The sequence below is a fragment of the Chiloscyllium punctatum genome, chromosome 5 (genome assembly GCF_047496795.1).
Source record: "Chiloscyllium punctatum isolate Juve2018m chromosome 5, sChiPun1.3, whole genome shotgun sequence".
NCBI lineage: Eukaryota > Metazoa > Chordata > Chondrichthyes > Orectolobiformes > Hemiscylliidae > Chiloscyllium > Chiloscyllium punctatum.
In genome coordinates, this window is record NC_092743.1 from 72,501,175 (window position 1) to 72,518,661 (window position 17,487).

At 40.1% G+C, this 17,487-nt stretch overlaps 1 protein-coding gene across 1 annotated transcript in view; it reads left to right on the forward strand.

Annotated features, from left to right (window-relative positions):
• Window positions 1–17,487, forward strand: part of LOC140476793 (uncharacterized) — a 567,118-nt gene that overhangs the window by 105,363 nt on the left and 444,268 nt on the right. Inside the window, exons 12-14 of the mRNA XM_072569588.1 lie at window positions 4,710–4,794; window positions 4,922–4,953; window positions 5,121–5,250. Of these exons, the coding sequence (XP_072425689.1) occupies window positions 4,710–4,794; window positions 4,922–4,953; window positions 5,121–5,250 (247 nt within the window). The remainder of the gene's footprint in view (window positions 1–4,709; window positions 4,795–4,921; window positions 4,954–5,120; window positions 5,251–17,487) is intronic.

A 17,487-nucleotide genomic window follows, 5' to 3' on the forward strand; every position in this document is an offset into this window, starting at 1 on the left:
TGAAAATACATGAGTTTATGTATTTTTCTTGCACTTCGTTTTATATTCACCAAAAGGCAACTGATAACCACTGCACGGTGGCAGTGGGCAGCACTGTGGCACAGTGGTTAGCGCTGCTGCCTCATAGCGCCAGAGACCTGGGTTCAATTCCCGCCTCAGGCGACTGACTGTGTGGAGTTTGCACATTCTCCCCATGTCTGTGTGGGTTTCCTCTGGGTGCTCCGGTTTCCTCCCACAGTCCAAAGATGTGCAGGTGAATTGGCCATGCTAAATTGCCCGTAGTGTTAGGTGAAGGGGTAAATGTAGGGGTATGGGTGGGTTCTGTTTTGGCGGGTCGGTGTGGACTTGTTGGGCCGAAGGCCCTGTTTCCACACTGTAAGTAATCTAAGTAATCTAAAAACAAAATCTAAAGGTGCTGTAGGCCCTATCTAAAGGGTTACTCTTGTATCTTCAGCGGGGTTCCCAGGCTATTCAGACATGCCCATAAAGATCAGACCTGCTCCTCTTAGCTATAAACTGAACATTGTGTTTTCAGACAACCACGTCACCAAAATCTCAAAGTGGAGGCAGCTGCTGGTTTCTTTGCGCAGCTTCGCCCATGGCAAATGCATGCACAGACCCTGACCCTATCATAATTTGTGGTGGGCTTCTGATTTCTGACTTGCTTTACCATTTTTATCATGGTAAATCAAAAGCATTAGCCTTCACTGGTTTAAAAGTCTAAAACCCACGAATTGTATTTTTAGACACCTTGTTACAAAAAAAAGGATCAATTCAAAGATAGTTGATTGCATGAAATATAGATCTACCAACTACAACTATAAGCCTTTCCTACCCTGTGCTCCAGTGATAACTGTAAATGCATGGTACAGGATGAGTCCTCCACAACTGGGTCTCAGACACCATTTTGCTGACACCCCTTATGTTATTGAGTAAATCTGAACCTTAATTTGTTCATGCATTTAAAAGTTGGATAGGATGAATATTGATGCTAGTTGTAGGATCAAGCAAACTTCTGTTTCTGGAATAATTTCATTGTTTTTTAAGTTCACCCATCAAGCTGTGAAGCTTCAAGGTAGAGACAGTTTGTGCAATTAACTTGTCATCATTAATGACTCCCAATTAATGATTGTAGATTGAATGATTGGGTACTGTTGAAATTGAAATAGAAAATCATAGGGAAGATTGTCATTGTCTACCAATGATGTGGAATGAATATTACATGGCATCATTCAGTAAGGAGAAAGTGAGGACTGCAGATGCTGGAGATCAGAGCTGAAAATGTGTTGCTGGAAAAGCGCAGCAGGTCAGGCAGCATCCAAGGAGCAGGAGAATCGACATTTCGGGCATCAGCCCTTCTTCAGGAAATCCTTCTTCAGGATTTCCTGAAGAAGGGCTGATGCCCGAAACGTCGATTCTCCTGTTCCTTGGATGCTGCCTGACCTGTTGCGCTTTTCCAGCAATACATTTTCAGCATCATTCAGTAAGGCTAAATTTTATGAAAGTTCTGCAGATAATAGGCATAGATTGTTGGAGTTTTAACTGAAATTCTGTAAAATTTTCAGCAAATGTGAATATTCTTTAAGTTGTAATGGATGGGGGGTCATTGTGAAATAGCTAAAATTGTTTAGACTGAGGGAACTTTCTGTGGGTCAAACAAAGATGTGCTAGACTGTAACTGACTGATCTGTAACAACTGTAGGCACTCTCCTTTTATATCAGGGGACCACTGGAAGTGTTTGCTCTTGATTTACATCTGTTTTATGTGTGTATCTCATGCCATCTAATATCAGTTGCATTTCCTCTCTTCATTGGTCAGTTTAAGCATCAAGCAAATCGTTAAACATAGTTTATAGGATCATAGAGATATACAGCTCAGAAACAGACCCTTCAGTCCAGCTCGTCCATGCCAACCAGATATCCTATATAAATCTACTCCCATTTGCCATCATTTGACCCATATCCTTCTAAACACTTTCTATTCATATACCCATTCAGATATCTTTTAGATATTGTAATTGCTCCAGCCTCCACCACATCCTCTGGCAGCTCATTTTATACATGCACCACCTTCTGAGTGATAAAGTTTCCCCTCAGGCCCCTTTTTAAATCTTTCTCCTCTCACCTTAAACCTATGCTCTCTGGTTTGGGACTCCTCCACCTCAGGAAACAGACCTTGACTATTCACCCTATCCATGCCCCTCATGATTTTATAAACCTCTATAAGGTCACCCCTCAGCCTCCATTGCTCCAGGGAAAATAGCCCCAGTCTATTCAACCTCTCCTAATAGCTCAAACCCTCCAACCCTGGCAACATCCTTGTAAATTTTTCTGAACTATTTCAAGTTTCACAGCATCTTTCCTACAACAAGGGACCCAGAACTGCATGCAGTATTCCAATAGTAGCCTAACTAATGTCCTGTACAGCCACAACATGACCTCCCACCTCCTATACTCAATGCACTGACCAATAAAGGCAAGCATACCAAACACCTTCACTATCCTATCTACTTGCGATCCCACTTTCTTCTCATTATCCACAAGTCTGCAACTATATTTAAGACAGATTGAGTTTTCTATTTGCTGGTCTTTTTAAATTGGTGAGTTATGAAATATGTATGGATGCCATATGGCTAGTTTGTTAATATTCCACATAGGGAACCTATTGTGGGATTTAGTAGTATCAGAAGTTCCACTGCATACAATTAAGGATGAAAAGCTTTGCTTTGAAAGAAATTGGTTGCTTTGAGATTGGTATCAATACTGTAGAAAGTCACACCACAGTAGCTGTATAAGGAAACTGGCCGTTCAAAATATGAAGGAGCATGCTTCCATCAACTTACACTCCTGGCAAGTAATTTCTATTAGTTCTATGCAGAGATACATTACACATAGGCCTGGTTAGCTCAGTTTCCTGGATGCCAAGTGCAGGGCGATGCCAAAAAATTTGGGTTCAGTTGCTGCACTGGCTGAGGTTACCATGAAGGCCCAACCTTTTCAAACGCATCCCTCACCTGAGGCATCGTGGCCCTTTGGTTAAACTACCACCAGTCATTGCTCAATCCTGAGGGAGCAACCCTGTTGTCTATTAGGATTAAGACAACTTTACCTTTTTATTACACTTGGGGAAACAGAAATAGAAATGCCAGGAATTTTCTGGTGGATACTGTTTCTTGCCAGTTTCATCCTTTTCCTTATAATACTAATAACCAGAAACCACTGCCTGAGGAAAATAACAGAGAGGGTGAAACTGTAGTGCAATAGGTGCCCTCCTAAAATCTGATGCCACTTATATCGGGGAGGAAGATGGTGGATTTCCTTTCTTTCCTTTCCTTTTTTATCTGTAAAAGACTGTTTGAGTACTTTCTGTACAGGTGAGAAAGTTACTTGATTTTAATAGATCATGCGCAACATTTTTAAAGACTGGAGGTTGAATTTCCTATATTGTTAGGACCCCAATTTTGCTGCGTTTTAGAATCCTGACCCTGCTCCTGAAATGATGGCCACCTGGTCTGAACCAAGAAGGTATTTTTTGAAATATAGGTTTCAGCCTTAGGGCACAACATGCAGGACTGCTGAAAATAACTTGTTGGGTCCACAATTGATTACTGAGAGCTTATGTTGCATCCTTTGAATCAAAATGGCCTGAAAGTGGAAATTTCGTACCGCACCTGTTTTTAGTGATAAATTGCTTGCATGCTGCCTCTAATCCTTCCACATGGCACAATTAAAATTCATCCAAAGATTTATATTAGGCACTCGATCGTAAGTGAACTGTCTTAATTTGTTAAAGTTACAGGAATGTCACTAATTTAGTTACCTACCTCGAAGATACAAGGTTATACATTTTAACTGCCTTGAAACATTTTGAATAATGTTATATTCTCTTTGTGTATTATCCAGTTCTTCCAGTTATTCCTGGAAGACTGATACCAAAAACACATCAGAACCAAGTAATGATTGTAGTGTTCATTCTTGCTTTTGTGATATTGACTATGGTTTTTAAGCGTCCTTTTTTTTTCTTTTCTCATTTGTTTGCTATGACTCTATTTGAGAAGTTATTTGCAATTTCTGATATTTGAAATATTTTAAAAATGCTCATCTTTTCCACATTGTTTCTACTTGTCTTTATAAGTTATCCTATGCATTTTTTACATTTTTACATTTCCACTGAACAAGATGTCAAAATGTATTAATTTTAATTGTCATTTCAATAATATTTTATTAGATATTTTCCATTTTTCTAATAATTCACTACCATCATATTTTACTACTCATTTTTAAAGTCATCTTTGCATTCTCAAATTTGTTCTTTTCCAGAACAATTTTTTTTTTGTTATTCATGTATTTAAGTATGTAATAACTACTTTTCTGTTTCTAACATACCTATCATTACTGGAAAATTCCTAGAGATTAGATTTACAATTGGAAAATTAAAATTTTAACAAGTTTTTTGGGAGACAAGGTATGTTTTATACTTGCTCATTTTAAAACATTGTCTACGTATTTATTTGCATTATACTGATTTAATGGTGGAGCAGGAAAATTAGCTAAAATAATGTAAAACAGATGTTATTTGTTTGCCACTTTAATAATGTTATATGCTCTTTGTGTATTATCCATAATTATAAGCTGACTTATGCTTAATTATCCTTCTAAAGGGCATTCGTTTCAACACATCACACATGGTGTATAATACATAATTTTCTTTTGGCAGATGGCTGGATCAGGGAGAAGATGATGGCAAAATTGCAAGGGAACTAAATGTTGCAGAAAACTTCACCTTTCCAGAAAGTACGTGTCTCCTGGTAACAATTTTACCAGATGTCTTCTGATGTGAATAAGAAGTACTTTGTTATCATTATCAACAAATTGTTCTGCATTTTGCTTGTTGAAACTGATGTAATTTTTATCTTTTCAGAACATGAACTGGAACTCAAAAGAAAGGAAATTGTAAGGAACACTTTTTGTTCATGAACTAAATTTGTGTAAACATGTTAAAAGCCCATTAGATTTTACAGAATTTAGATACTAATGTATTTTTAAAAGTCAGTTTTGTTGACTTAATTAATATTTCCTCTCAGCCAATAAATTAGTGCTGCTTTTATCTCCCTAATCAGTGGGCATCTGAGAAGTGGAAGTTCAAGGCTGGGAGGATTTTGCAGTTTTACTGCAAACCAATAGAAAAATTCATACGCCTGATGCCAGATGGTACAGTGGATGCCACAGCAGAGAAGGATGATCCCAATGGTATGAAAAATTAGAATTGTGATTTGTAATGGAGATTGCTGACTTTGTATTAACGTTTTAATAATTTCTCTATATTCTGAATGGCTCGGAGTTCTGGGAATGAATGGCTTCTAACTAAATCAAAATATCATGTATTATTTGCATTCTGAACTCACAATTATATCACTCACTAGTAACATTAAATTTATATGTAAGCTGATTAAAGTAGTTTTGGAAAAAATGACATAAGATAATTCACAATAAAAGACAGCTGAAATTCTCAACACTCATTTTATTATTTTGAAAATAGTGGCAGTGGAGTAAGCAGCACTTGGTCGCCTCAGCCCGGGGCTAGTCCATTCTGTCCGTTTTTTCCTTTTCTTGTTCTCTGTTTTTAAAAATTTTTTCAGTGCTTTGTTTAAGAAAAATTTAACAAGAAATAGCAGTGACATCATCAGAGCAGCTGAAGGCTGGAGCAGCGTAGGGTGGAGGCCTGAGCTGAATGCGATAGCAAGTAGACTGGAGGCTTGAGCTTAGTGGGGAGAGCCGGCATGCCCTGAGTACAGCAGGATGGTCAGCGAACTGGAGTAGAGCAGTTTGGAGACATGAAGTGGAGTGGGCTGAAGGAGTGGGGACAACCAGTGGAGGTCTATGCGGAGTGGTGACAGCCAGCTTGCCCAGAGCTGAGCAGGACAGGGATGGTTGTTGAACTGGGGAAAGTGAGGGTTGGTGCTGGCGGTCAGACTATGAGCCCAGTCAGACTATGTGTGAAAGCTCCCTGTATTGATCTACTGCAGGCTCTTTATAGAAAGTACTGTTTATCTTTTTAACTTGGTTTCTTAATTTTTAATCTTATGATATGAACAATTGCAAAGTAGTAACTTTTTTCTTTATTTATCTATTTTGATAGAAGATTTGTACCTTGGTACGTTATACCTAAGATGACACCATGTAGAGCAACACTGTAAACTTTTCACTGTACTCCAGGACTTCTGTACTTGATTACACGGGACAACAAACCTAATTCTAACGCTTCTGTGTTATAAATTTTGGAAGTCATTTTAAAAGCAGAGATTGTTAAATGCAAGTTACTTATTTATCTTCATGGCAAACTAAAATATTTTTAAAATGACACATCCCCATGACAACGGTATTACAAGTACAGCAGTAGAATTGTATATTTAGCAACTATCTGGCATAAAATTACTGCTTGTGATGAAATATTAATAGCTTAGACTTTAAACATTTGTAAATTAAACAAGTCGTTTTCTTGTGGGTGTTGTTCACAGATTTATACGTTGTGTATTTCCTTGGTGCTGAACAGCGTGCAGCTTATCATAGTTGAAATTTCAGTAATATCATTTTATTTCATGGGATTCTGGAGCACTACATCACATTTATAGCAACACAATTTCCACAGGATTTGGAGCATAGCGCTAATAGGGAAGATTTCACACAGACAGCTGAGGTTAGCAAGCTGAGGTTAGACTTAGATTTATTTTAAGCTGAAGTCTGATTTTACTAAGTTTGGGAAACTGGACTTGAGGGAGCAGGCATGGATGGAATTAAGATTTAGAACATGGAACTATACAGTACAGGAATGGGCCTTTTGGCCAATGATGTCTTGGCAAACATGACATTAAATTAAACTAATCCTTTCTACCTACCCTTATCTCCATTCCTTGCATATTCATGTGCTTATCTAAAACTTTCTTTAATGCCCCTATCATATCTGCCTGCACACCACCCTGAGAGCACATTCCAGACTCCTACCAATCTCAATTCTGGGAAAAAAAACGATTCTGACCATCATCCCTATCTATGTGTCTCATAATTTTATAAATTTGTACTAATTTGGCTCAGTGGTTAGCACTGCTGCCTCACAGCACCAGGGACCCAGGTTTGATTCCAGGTTCAGGCAACTGTGTGGAGCTTGCACATTCTCCCCGTGTCTGCATGGGTTTCCTCTGGGTGCTCCAGTTTCCTCCCACAGTCCAAAGATATGCTGGTTAGGCGAACTGACCATGCTAAATTGCCCATAGTGTTCAGGGATGTATAAGTTAGGTGCACTAGTCAGGGTAAATGTAGAGTAGTAGGATAAGGGAATGGGTCTGGGTGGGATACTCTTTGGAGGGTTGCTGTGAACTTGTTGGGCCAAAATGGCCTGTTTCCACACTGTAGAGATTCTAGAATTAAAAAAAAACATTCCCTCAGCCTCTGCCACTCCAGAAAAAGCAATGGGAGTTTTTTCTAGCCTCTCCTTATGGTTCATACCCTTTAACCCAGGCAGCATTCTGCGAAAACTCTTCTGCAACCTCTCCAAAGCCTCCACATTCTTCCTGTAAAATGGCGAACAGAAATTGAACACAATACAATAAGTATTGGCTAATCAAAGTCTTATTATGTCATACTGACTCTTGTACTCAATTCCCCAACCAATAAAGCTTATTTACCGCCCTCTCCACTTGCGTGGCCACTTTCAGGGTGCTATGGACTTGAAATTCAAGATCCCTGTTTACATCAATGCTGCTTAGGGTCCTTCCATTAACTGTATATTTTCCTTAACATTTGATTTACCAAAGTGCAGCACCTCATACTTATGTGGATTAAACTGCATCTGCCATTTCTCTGTCCATATCTGCAAGTTGATCTATATCCCGCTGTAACCTTCGACAGTATCCACAATTCGTTCAATCTTTGTAGTGTCTGCAAACTTACTAAAACTCACCCATCTACATTTTCATCCAAGTCATATCACAGACAACAGAGGTCCCAGTACGTATCCCTGCAGAACACCAATAGTCACGGACTTCCATCCAGAAAAATACCCTTCCATCACTACCCTCTGCTTTCTATGGCCAAGCCAATTCTGAGTTCGTGCAGCCAACTCACTGTGGATCCCATGTGTCTTAATCTTCTGGATGTGCCTACCATGAGGGACCTTGTTGAAAGCCTTACTAAAATCTATGTAGATAACTTCCACTGCTTTACCCTCATGGATCATCTTCATCACCTCCTTGAAAAGTTCAATCAAGTTAGTAAGCCATGACCTGCCCTGCTCAAAGCCATGTGCAGATTGTCCCTAATTAGGCCATGCTTTTCCAAATGTGTGTAAATCCTATCCCTACGAATTATCTCCAATATCTACCCAATCACTGATGTGAGACTCGCCAGTCTACAGTTTCCTGGATTTATCCTATTTCCCTTGTTGAATAGAGGAACAACATTAGCTACTCGCCAGTCCTCTGCAATGTCTCCAGTGTCTAAGGAGGAAACGAAGATCTTGATCAAGGCCCCAGCATCTCCTCTCTTGCCTCTCTCTCAATAACCTGGGTTAGATACCATGGAGCCCTGGGGAATTATCCACCTTAACGCTCTTCAAAAGAACCCAACACCATTTCTTTCTTAATCTCAAAATGCTCTAGAATATTAGCATAGAGTCATAGAGATGTACAGCATGGAAATAGATCCTTCGGTCCAACCTGTCCATGCTGACCAGTTATCCCAACCCAAAAGCATGTTCCGCATAAATGTCACTATCCATGATATCCTTTTCCTGGGGGAATACTGATGCACAGTACACATTTAGGATCTCACTCGCACCCTCTGACTCCATTTCACAAGTTCCATCCTTTGTCTTTGAGTGGTCCTACCTTATTCCTAATTATCCTCTTATGTATATATAGAATGCCGAGGGATTCTTTTTAACCCTACTTTCCAAGGCCAATTCATGGCCTTTTAGAATCACAGAATCAGAGCTGTACACCACAGAAATAGACCCTTCGGTCCAACTTGTCCATGTTGACCCAATCTTGTCCCACCTGCCAGCAACCGCCCCATATCCCTCCAAAGCCTTCCTATTCATGTACCCATCCAGATGCCTTTTAAATGTTGTAATTGTATTAGCCTCCACCACTTCCTCTGGCAGCTCATTCCATACACGTACCACTCTCTGCGTGAAAAAGTTGCTCTTAGGCCTCTTTTATATCTTTCCCCTCTCACCCTAAACCTATGCCCTCTAGTTCTGGACTCCCCCACCCCAGGGAAGAGACTTTGTTTATTTAACATATCCATGCCCGTCATGATTTTATAAACCTCTATAAGGTCACCCCTCAGCCTCCGATGCTCCAGTGAAAACAGCCCCAGCCTATTCAACCTCTCTCTATAGTTCAAATCCTCCAACCCTGGCAACATTCTTGTAAATCTTTTCTAAACCCTTTCATATTTCCCAACATCTTTCATATAGGAAGGAGACCAGAATTGCACACAATATTCCAAAGTGGCCGAATCAATGTCCTGTACAGCCACAACATGACCTCCCAACTCCTGTACTCAACACTCTGACCTCTTGCTTTCCTAATTCCCTGCTTGAGTTCCTTCCTTCTTCCTTTATATTCCTCATGGGCCCTGTCTAATTTTAGCTTCCTAAATGTTACAAATGCTTCTTTATTCTATTTGACTAAATTCAGAACCTCCCTCATTATACAATGGTCCCTTACCTTGTCGTCCTTGTCCTTCTTCCTGGAACATGCCAGACCTGAACTCTCATCAGCAGGTCTTTAAACTATTCTCACATCAAATGTAAACTTACCTGATAACCTCCCAATTAACACTCACTAGCTCCTGCTTAAACTGATGTAATTTTCCTTCCCCCCAATTAAGTGCCTTACCACGAGATCTTGTCTTATCCTTATTCATAGCTAACCCGAAGCTTAAGGAGTTGTGATCCGAGATGCTCTCTCCCATTGAAAGGTCAGTGACCTGGTCAGGCTTATTAACCCATATAAGGTCCAGTATGTCCCCCCCCCCCCCACAATTGGACTATCCACATACTGTTTTAAGAAACCCTCTTGGACGTACTTATCAAATTCTACCCCACCAAAGTCTCTTGCTCCCAGGAAGTACCAATCAATATTGAGAAAGTTAAAGTCACTTAAACAGCTCTGTTTTTATTGCGTCTTTCCATCATCTGTCTACATGTTAGTTCCTCAATGTCTCGGTGGCTGTTGGAGATGCCTATAGTATAATCCTGTCAGAGTAATTGCACCCATCTTATTTTTGAGCTCTACCCACATTACGTCAGTGGATGAGCCCTTCAGTATGTCCTGTTTGAGTACAGATGTAATATTCACTCTGATGAGTAATGCAACTCCTCCACCTCCTTTGCCTTCTTTTGGATCTCAGCTAAAGACAGAACTCTGGAATGTTGAGCAGCCAGTCCTGTCCCCCTCTCAACCAAGTCTCTGTGATGGTCACAACATCATAGTCCCACATTCTGATCCAGGCTCTAAGCTCATCTGCCTTACCCATAATACTCTTTGCATTAAAATAAACATACTTCAGCCCATTAGTACCATCGTGTTCATGTACCTGCCTCTGCCTGTCTTTTCTTTCTGTTTTCTGGTCCTAACATGTACCTTCCCCACCATCCCCCCACTTGCTGACCTGCTGCAAAGGTTCCCAGCCCCTTAGTTTAAACCCTCCCGACTAGCACAAGTGAACCTCCTTGCGAGGATTGAAAACTGACATTGCTGGAAAAGATCAGCAGGTCTGGCAGCATCAGTGAAGAGAAATCAGAGTTAACGTTTTCTCTCCAATGACTCTTCCTAAGAACAAGAAACCTCCCTGCAGCGATATTAATTTCCCACCAATTCATGCAACCTGTCGTTCTTGTACAGGTCACTCCTGTCCCAGAAGAGATCCTAATGATCCAAGAACCTAAAACCCTGCCCTCTGCACTAGCTTCTTAGCTACACTTTCCTATCGTTCTATTCCTTGCCTCACTAGCATGTTGCACTGGTAATAGCCCAGAGGCTACTATCCTCAAGATCATGTTTTCCAGCCTCTTTCCTAACTCCCTGTACTCACTCTGCAGGACTTCATCCTTGAGGGTGTAGGTTCATTCGATGGGCTGATGTGATTTTCTGCAGACATTTCATCACCTTGCTAGGTGACATAGTCAATGCATCTTTGATAAAGAGTAGGTGGTCTGTCCCACCTGGTATTTTTGTGTCTCTGTTTTTTGGTACTTCCAGTTCTGTATCTGTATGGTTTATATATGTGGACCAGTTCAATGTGTTTACTGATTTGAGCTCCGGTAGGTGTGCCAGGCTTCAAGGAATTCTCTTATGTGTTTCTGTTTTGTCTGTGCTCGGATGGTTACATTGTCCCAGTTGAATTTGTCTCCTTTTTTGTCTGTGTGGTTGAAAATGAAAGAGTACTGTTTTGTCTGGCAGTGATGACTTGATGCTCATGCACTCATATAGTCAGTTTTCTTCCTGTTTGTCCTATGTGGTGTTTTTCACGGTCCTCACAGGGCATCTTGTAGATAACGTTCATCCTGTTGGATGTGGGTGTTGGGTCTTTAACCTTTGTGAGGAGCTGGTGGAAGGTGTTCACTGGTTTATGAGCCACCAAGATTCCTGGGAGTCTAAGACACAGGAGAGAATTCCTTGAAGCCTGGCACTCCAAACAGAGACACATAAATACCAGGCAGGACAGACCAAAAACACTTTATGGAAGGTGCACTGATGATGTCACCCAGCGAGACAACAAAACGTCTGCAGAAAAACACACCAGCTTGGCAAATGAATCTACGACCTCCTCCATAACCCAAACTACAACTTTTTCAGAACCTCATCCTTGTTTGTAGCGTCATGGATACCAACATGCACAATAAAGTCTGGCTGCTCACCTTTCCCCTTAAGAATTTCATGCAAAGAATTTTGTATAATCATTCAAAAATGTTCTTGACTCTAGCACCAGGGAGGCCACACACTATCCTAGAGTCTTGAACGTGGCCACAAAAATACTTGTCTGCGCCCCTAACTAGTGAGTCTCCAATCACTATCACTCACTTAGACTTTGCCCAACCCTGCTCTACAGTAGGGCTAGTTGTGGTACCACATGTCTTGCTGCTGCTCTTATACTCCACTGAGAGGCTATTCTGCCCCCCCGCCCACCTCCCCCAACAGTATCCACAACGGTATACCGTTGATACCGTCTAAGGAAATAAGGCATACAAAATAGCCAAATACAGCAGGAATTTAGAAGATTGGGAAACCTTTAAAGGTCAACAGAAAGCCACAAGAAGAGCTATAAAGAAAACCTATAAAACACTAGCGCAGGATATAAAGATAGATAGCAAACCTTTCTAAACATATAAAACAAAAAAGAGTGACTAAAGTAAATGTCGGTCCTTTAGAGGATGAGAAGGGGCAGTTAGTTATGGGATATGATGAATTGGCTGAGACATTGAGCAGGTACTTTGCATCGGTCTTCACAGTGGAGAATATAATAACATGCCAGTAAGCGACGAAGAGATGAAGGTAGGTGAGGACCCGGAAACAATCATTATTATGGATGAGCTACTGTCGGGTAAGCTAATGAAGCTAAGGAGAAATAAGTCTTCTGACCCTGATGAAATGCATCCCAAGGTACTAAAAGAGATGGTGGGAGAAATAGCAGGTGCACTGGCGGTAATTTTCCAAAATTTGCTGGACTCTGGGACAGTCCCAGCAGATTGGAAAACAGCAAATGTGACACCACTGTTTAAAAAGGGAAGTAGACAAAAGATGGGGAGTTATAGACCAGTGAGCTTAACTTCTGTAGTGGAGAAGATGCTTGAGTCTATTATCAAGGAAAAAAGAGCAGCGCATCTCAAAAGAAATCGTCCCATTTACCAGCACAGTATGGGTTCATGAAGGGCAGGTCATGCTTCACAAATCTTTTGGAATTCTATGAAGACATTTCAAGCAAGGTGGACAACGGAGAGTCAGTGGATGTGGTGTACCTAAATTTCCAAAGTGCCACATGTGAGGCTGCTGCATAAGAGAAGGATGCATGGTGTCAGGGGCAGAGTATTAGCATGGATAGCAGATTGGTTGACTGATAAGAAGCAAAGAGTGGGATAAATGAGTGCTATTCTGGCTTACAATCAGTGACTAGTGGTGTGTCTCAGGGATCGGTGTTGGGACTACAATTACTTACAATTTATATAAATGATTTGGAGTTGGGGACCATGTGTCTAGTGTCAAAATTTGCCAATGACACTAAGATGAGTGGCAGCACAAAGTGAGCAGAGGACTGTGAAACTTTGCAGAGGAACTTAGATACATTGAGTGAATGGGCAAAGGTCTGATAGATGGAATACAATGTTATTAAATGTGAAGTCATACATTTTGGTAGGAGTAACAGCAAAATAGATTATTACTTAAATGGTAAAAAGTTGCAGCATATTGATTTGAAGAGGGATCTGGGTGTCTTTATGCATGAATCACAAAAGGTTGGCCTGCAGGTACAACAGGTAATTAGGAAGGCAAATGGAATTTTGTTCTTCATTCCTTAACGGGTTGAGTTTAAAAGCAGAGAGGTAATGTTGCAGCTGTACAAGGTCCTGGTGAGGCCACACCTGGAATACTGTGTGCAGATTTGGTCTCCTTACTTAAGAAAGAATGTGCTGGCACTGGAGGGGGTGCAGAGGAGGTTCACTAGGTTGATCCCAGAGTTGAGGGGATTGGCTTATGAGGAGAGGGTGAGTACATCGGGATTATTTTATTGAAATTCAGAAGAATGAGGGGGGATCTTACAGAAACATATAAAATTATGAAGGGAATAGATAAGATAGAAATAGGATGTTTCTACTTATGGTGAAACCAGGAGAAGAGGGCATGGCCTCAAGATTAGAGGAAGCAGGTTTAGAACTGAACTGAGAAGGAACTTCTCTACCCAGAGGGTTTTTAATGTATAGAATTCCTTGCCCAGGGAAGTAGTTGAGACTACTTCAGTAATCGTTTTTAAAGCTAAGGTAGATACATTTTTGAAAAATAAAGGAATTAAGTGATATGGTGAAAATGCAGGTACGTGGAGCTGAGTCCATGAAAAGATTAGCCATGATCTTATTGAGTGGCGGAGCAGGCTCAAAGGGTCAGATGGCCTACTCATGCTTCTAGTTCTTATGTTCTACTTATGTACCTGTTAGAGAAGGGAATAGTCACAGGAGAGTCCTGTATTACCGGTATTACCTGCCTGCCTTTCTTGGCAGTTACCTGTCTAACCCTGTGGTGTGACCATATCCTTTTAACTAATATCTATCACACACTCTGCCTCCTTTGGTTCCTTCATACAGGTCTTTTATATAAAATGTAAACAGTTAAGCCTTTGTGGCATACCAATTTTCATCTCCTCTTTGCGTGATTGAAAACCTGATGTGTTAAAAGAAGGCAGGATTGGGTGTAAAAAAGCCTTTAGGCATCATTTCCTTAGGTTGACTCATTGACATACAGGGATACACACAACTACAAAAAACATCACATAGTATTACCATTCCATTATAGAGACCAACTGTATCAATGTTTGAAGTCAATAATCTTCCATCTCTGGTGACATGAGCAGCTGATATGATACAAGCCATTTCACTCCATGCTACAAAGTTAAAATTACCTCTTGAGTTAAAATACTAAAATTATAAGCTGAATGGATGAAATTATCTTTCTTCATCTCTGGCTTTCTGTTTTTTTCCCATTCTCTTTAATTATTCATTGGATGTGAGCTTCACTGAGACTAGTACCTACTTCTCATCAAAAATGGAGTGATACAGAAGGTGGGAATTCAGAGCCATTAAGATAAAAATGTAGGAGCTATTATTGAAGATATTGTAGCGGGGCATTTAAAACATTCAACATAATCAGATACAGTAAATATGATTTTGTGAAAGGAAAATCATATTTCATGAATTTATTGGAACTTCTTAAAGAAGCAATGCACTCTAGATAAAGAAAAACTAAAGATGTACTGTACTTTGATTCTCAAAGGCATTTGATAAGATACCACATCAAACGTTATTGCGGAAAGTAAAAGCTGTAGAGCGGGTAGCTTATTGCATGGATAGAGGATTGGATAGCAAAAAGGAAATGGTGAGTAATGATAAATTGGTAATTTGCTGGTTAGTAGTTTGTAATGAGTGGTATGCCACACAGGGCTTTACTGTTTACGATCTATATAGAAGACCTGGATGAAGGAACAAAGTTTTGGTTGTTAAATTTGCTGATGACAAAGGATAGGTAGGAGAGTGAATTGTGCAGATGCCATAGGGAAACTGTAGAGAGAAATATGGACATGCAGGATAAATGAATGGATATGATGTGAGGAAATGGGCAATTTTCCACTTTAACAGGAGTAATAAAAAAAGACAAAACAATGTACTGCCTGTTTACGTATCAGCATTTTAATCAGGTAAATGCCAATTACTATTCTAAATTAAATTTCCTAGATTAGATAAAAGACAAAAGAATTACAGATGCTGGAAATTGAAAACAAAAATAGAAATTTCTGGAAAAGCTCAGCAGGACTGGCAGCATATGTAAAAAAGAAATCAGAGTTAATGTTCGTATCCAGTGACCCTCCCTCTGAGGTTCTGAGGAAGAGCAGAACAGAACACTGGTCCTGAAACATTAACTCTGATTTCTCTCCACAGATACTGCTGGACCTGCTGAACTTTCCCAGCAATTTCTGTTTTTGTTCCTACATCAGAAACTTTCTACTCACTTCCTAACTTTGTCTGCCTGTTGGCACTCATTCATTGAGCATTTTGCTCCAAACCTGAAGAAATAGTGTTGTTATAAATATAAAATGACATGCTGTAGAATCACATTAGTTTGTCGTATTGCCTGTTTCAGAGAAGCTTTGTATACAGGTACAGTAAGAAATTAGAAAATCTAATAGAATGATCTGGTTTATCGCAAGGGGAATTGAATATGAATGTGTTATGTTTCGGTTACACGTGGCATTGGTGAGACCACATTTGGAGTATTGTGTACAGCATTAGTTTCCTTACTAGAGACGTTGTTGTGACTTACTGGAGTTGTAATTAGAAAATGAGTCTTACTATTCCTTGAGTTATTACAAAGGTTAAAGATTTTATAAAATTTGTAAGATTCTCTGATTTACCTGACTTGTAGGCCCAGATTGATAGAACACATGGGCTGGGTTTCTGTACAAAACAAGAACTACAATTTATTACAAGTTATTAGAGTTTAGGTACAAGTAAACAGTGACTAATTAAAGCTCTAATCCCCTTAAACTCACACTTACTGAAGCATAGACAGACTGACAGTGTACTTTGAATGTTCCCAAACTGCAGAAAAACTAAACACTCCTCTCTTTCTACTTGTTCTCAGTTTCAACCTGAGAAATAATCACACAGTTGTCAGCAGGCAATAGGTCTCTGTCTTTGATAACTGGTTACTAATGCACAGACTAAAAAACAATTTGTTGCCAGCATTAGTTGCATCAGTATATTCCCTTGGCTCCAAGTCACCTGCATTTGAAATTTCAATTATTGCTTATTCAAATAATTGCTTAAATGATGCCTGAAAAACTGCTTGCTTTCAAAATTGTGACTATTCTTTCCAGTCCACTTCTCATTTCAATTCATTTATTTAAAAAACACACCGAAAGATCCTTGCAAAGTATCTAACTGAGTTGAAATATGATTTTGATTTTCACTAAGAGGCTGTTGAGTGCACTAAAGGGTACTGCTTATGAAAGATATGATTACTGTACAATTTGAAGGTGCTAAATGTCCAGTACTGAGGTTGTGCTAGCCATAATTTGGCATGAATCCAGTAATCCTGTAGTGCTGCTCTGTTCTCAACCCTGCCAGTGATCTCTAACATAGGAATGTCCCCTATGCACCACTCATATGAATAAGATCAACTGTTCAGGAAAGTCAACGCTGGGAATGGACCACGGGTGCCATCTCATGCAGGAAGTTGACATCAATGAATGCACCCTGATAGGTCATCTCTTGCTCTCTAACGTTGTAAATTCCCCTTCTATGGCCTTCAATGCATCAGCACTCGATGGCAGTTGGGACTCGTATCTATCAGTCAGGTATTCTATTTAACCCCTTATATCGACGAATACTACCGATCTCTTAGCCACCTCTCAATCCCTCCATGCACCTCTAACTAGTCAGCTATGACAGGCATATCACCCAAACACAGTACTGCATGACGACTAATATTCTGAGTTCTCTCTTAGAAGGTGGCACAGGGATGCTGCACATACTGAATCCAAGAGGAGATAGCTCTCAATATCATGGGATTTATTACAACAGGCGTCATGACATTCAGCATCACTGTGAACACTAATTCCCACTAAATCTTCTTGCTTGCTATCTGGCATAATGAGAAAGCTGCTGATGGCATGGTCTAAAACCTCATGTTCCTCATCCTACACTACCTTCCTTCATACCTT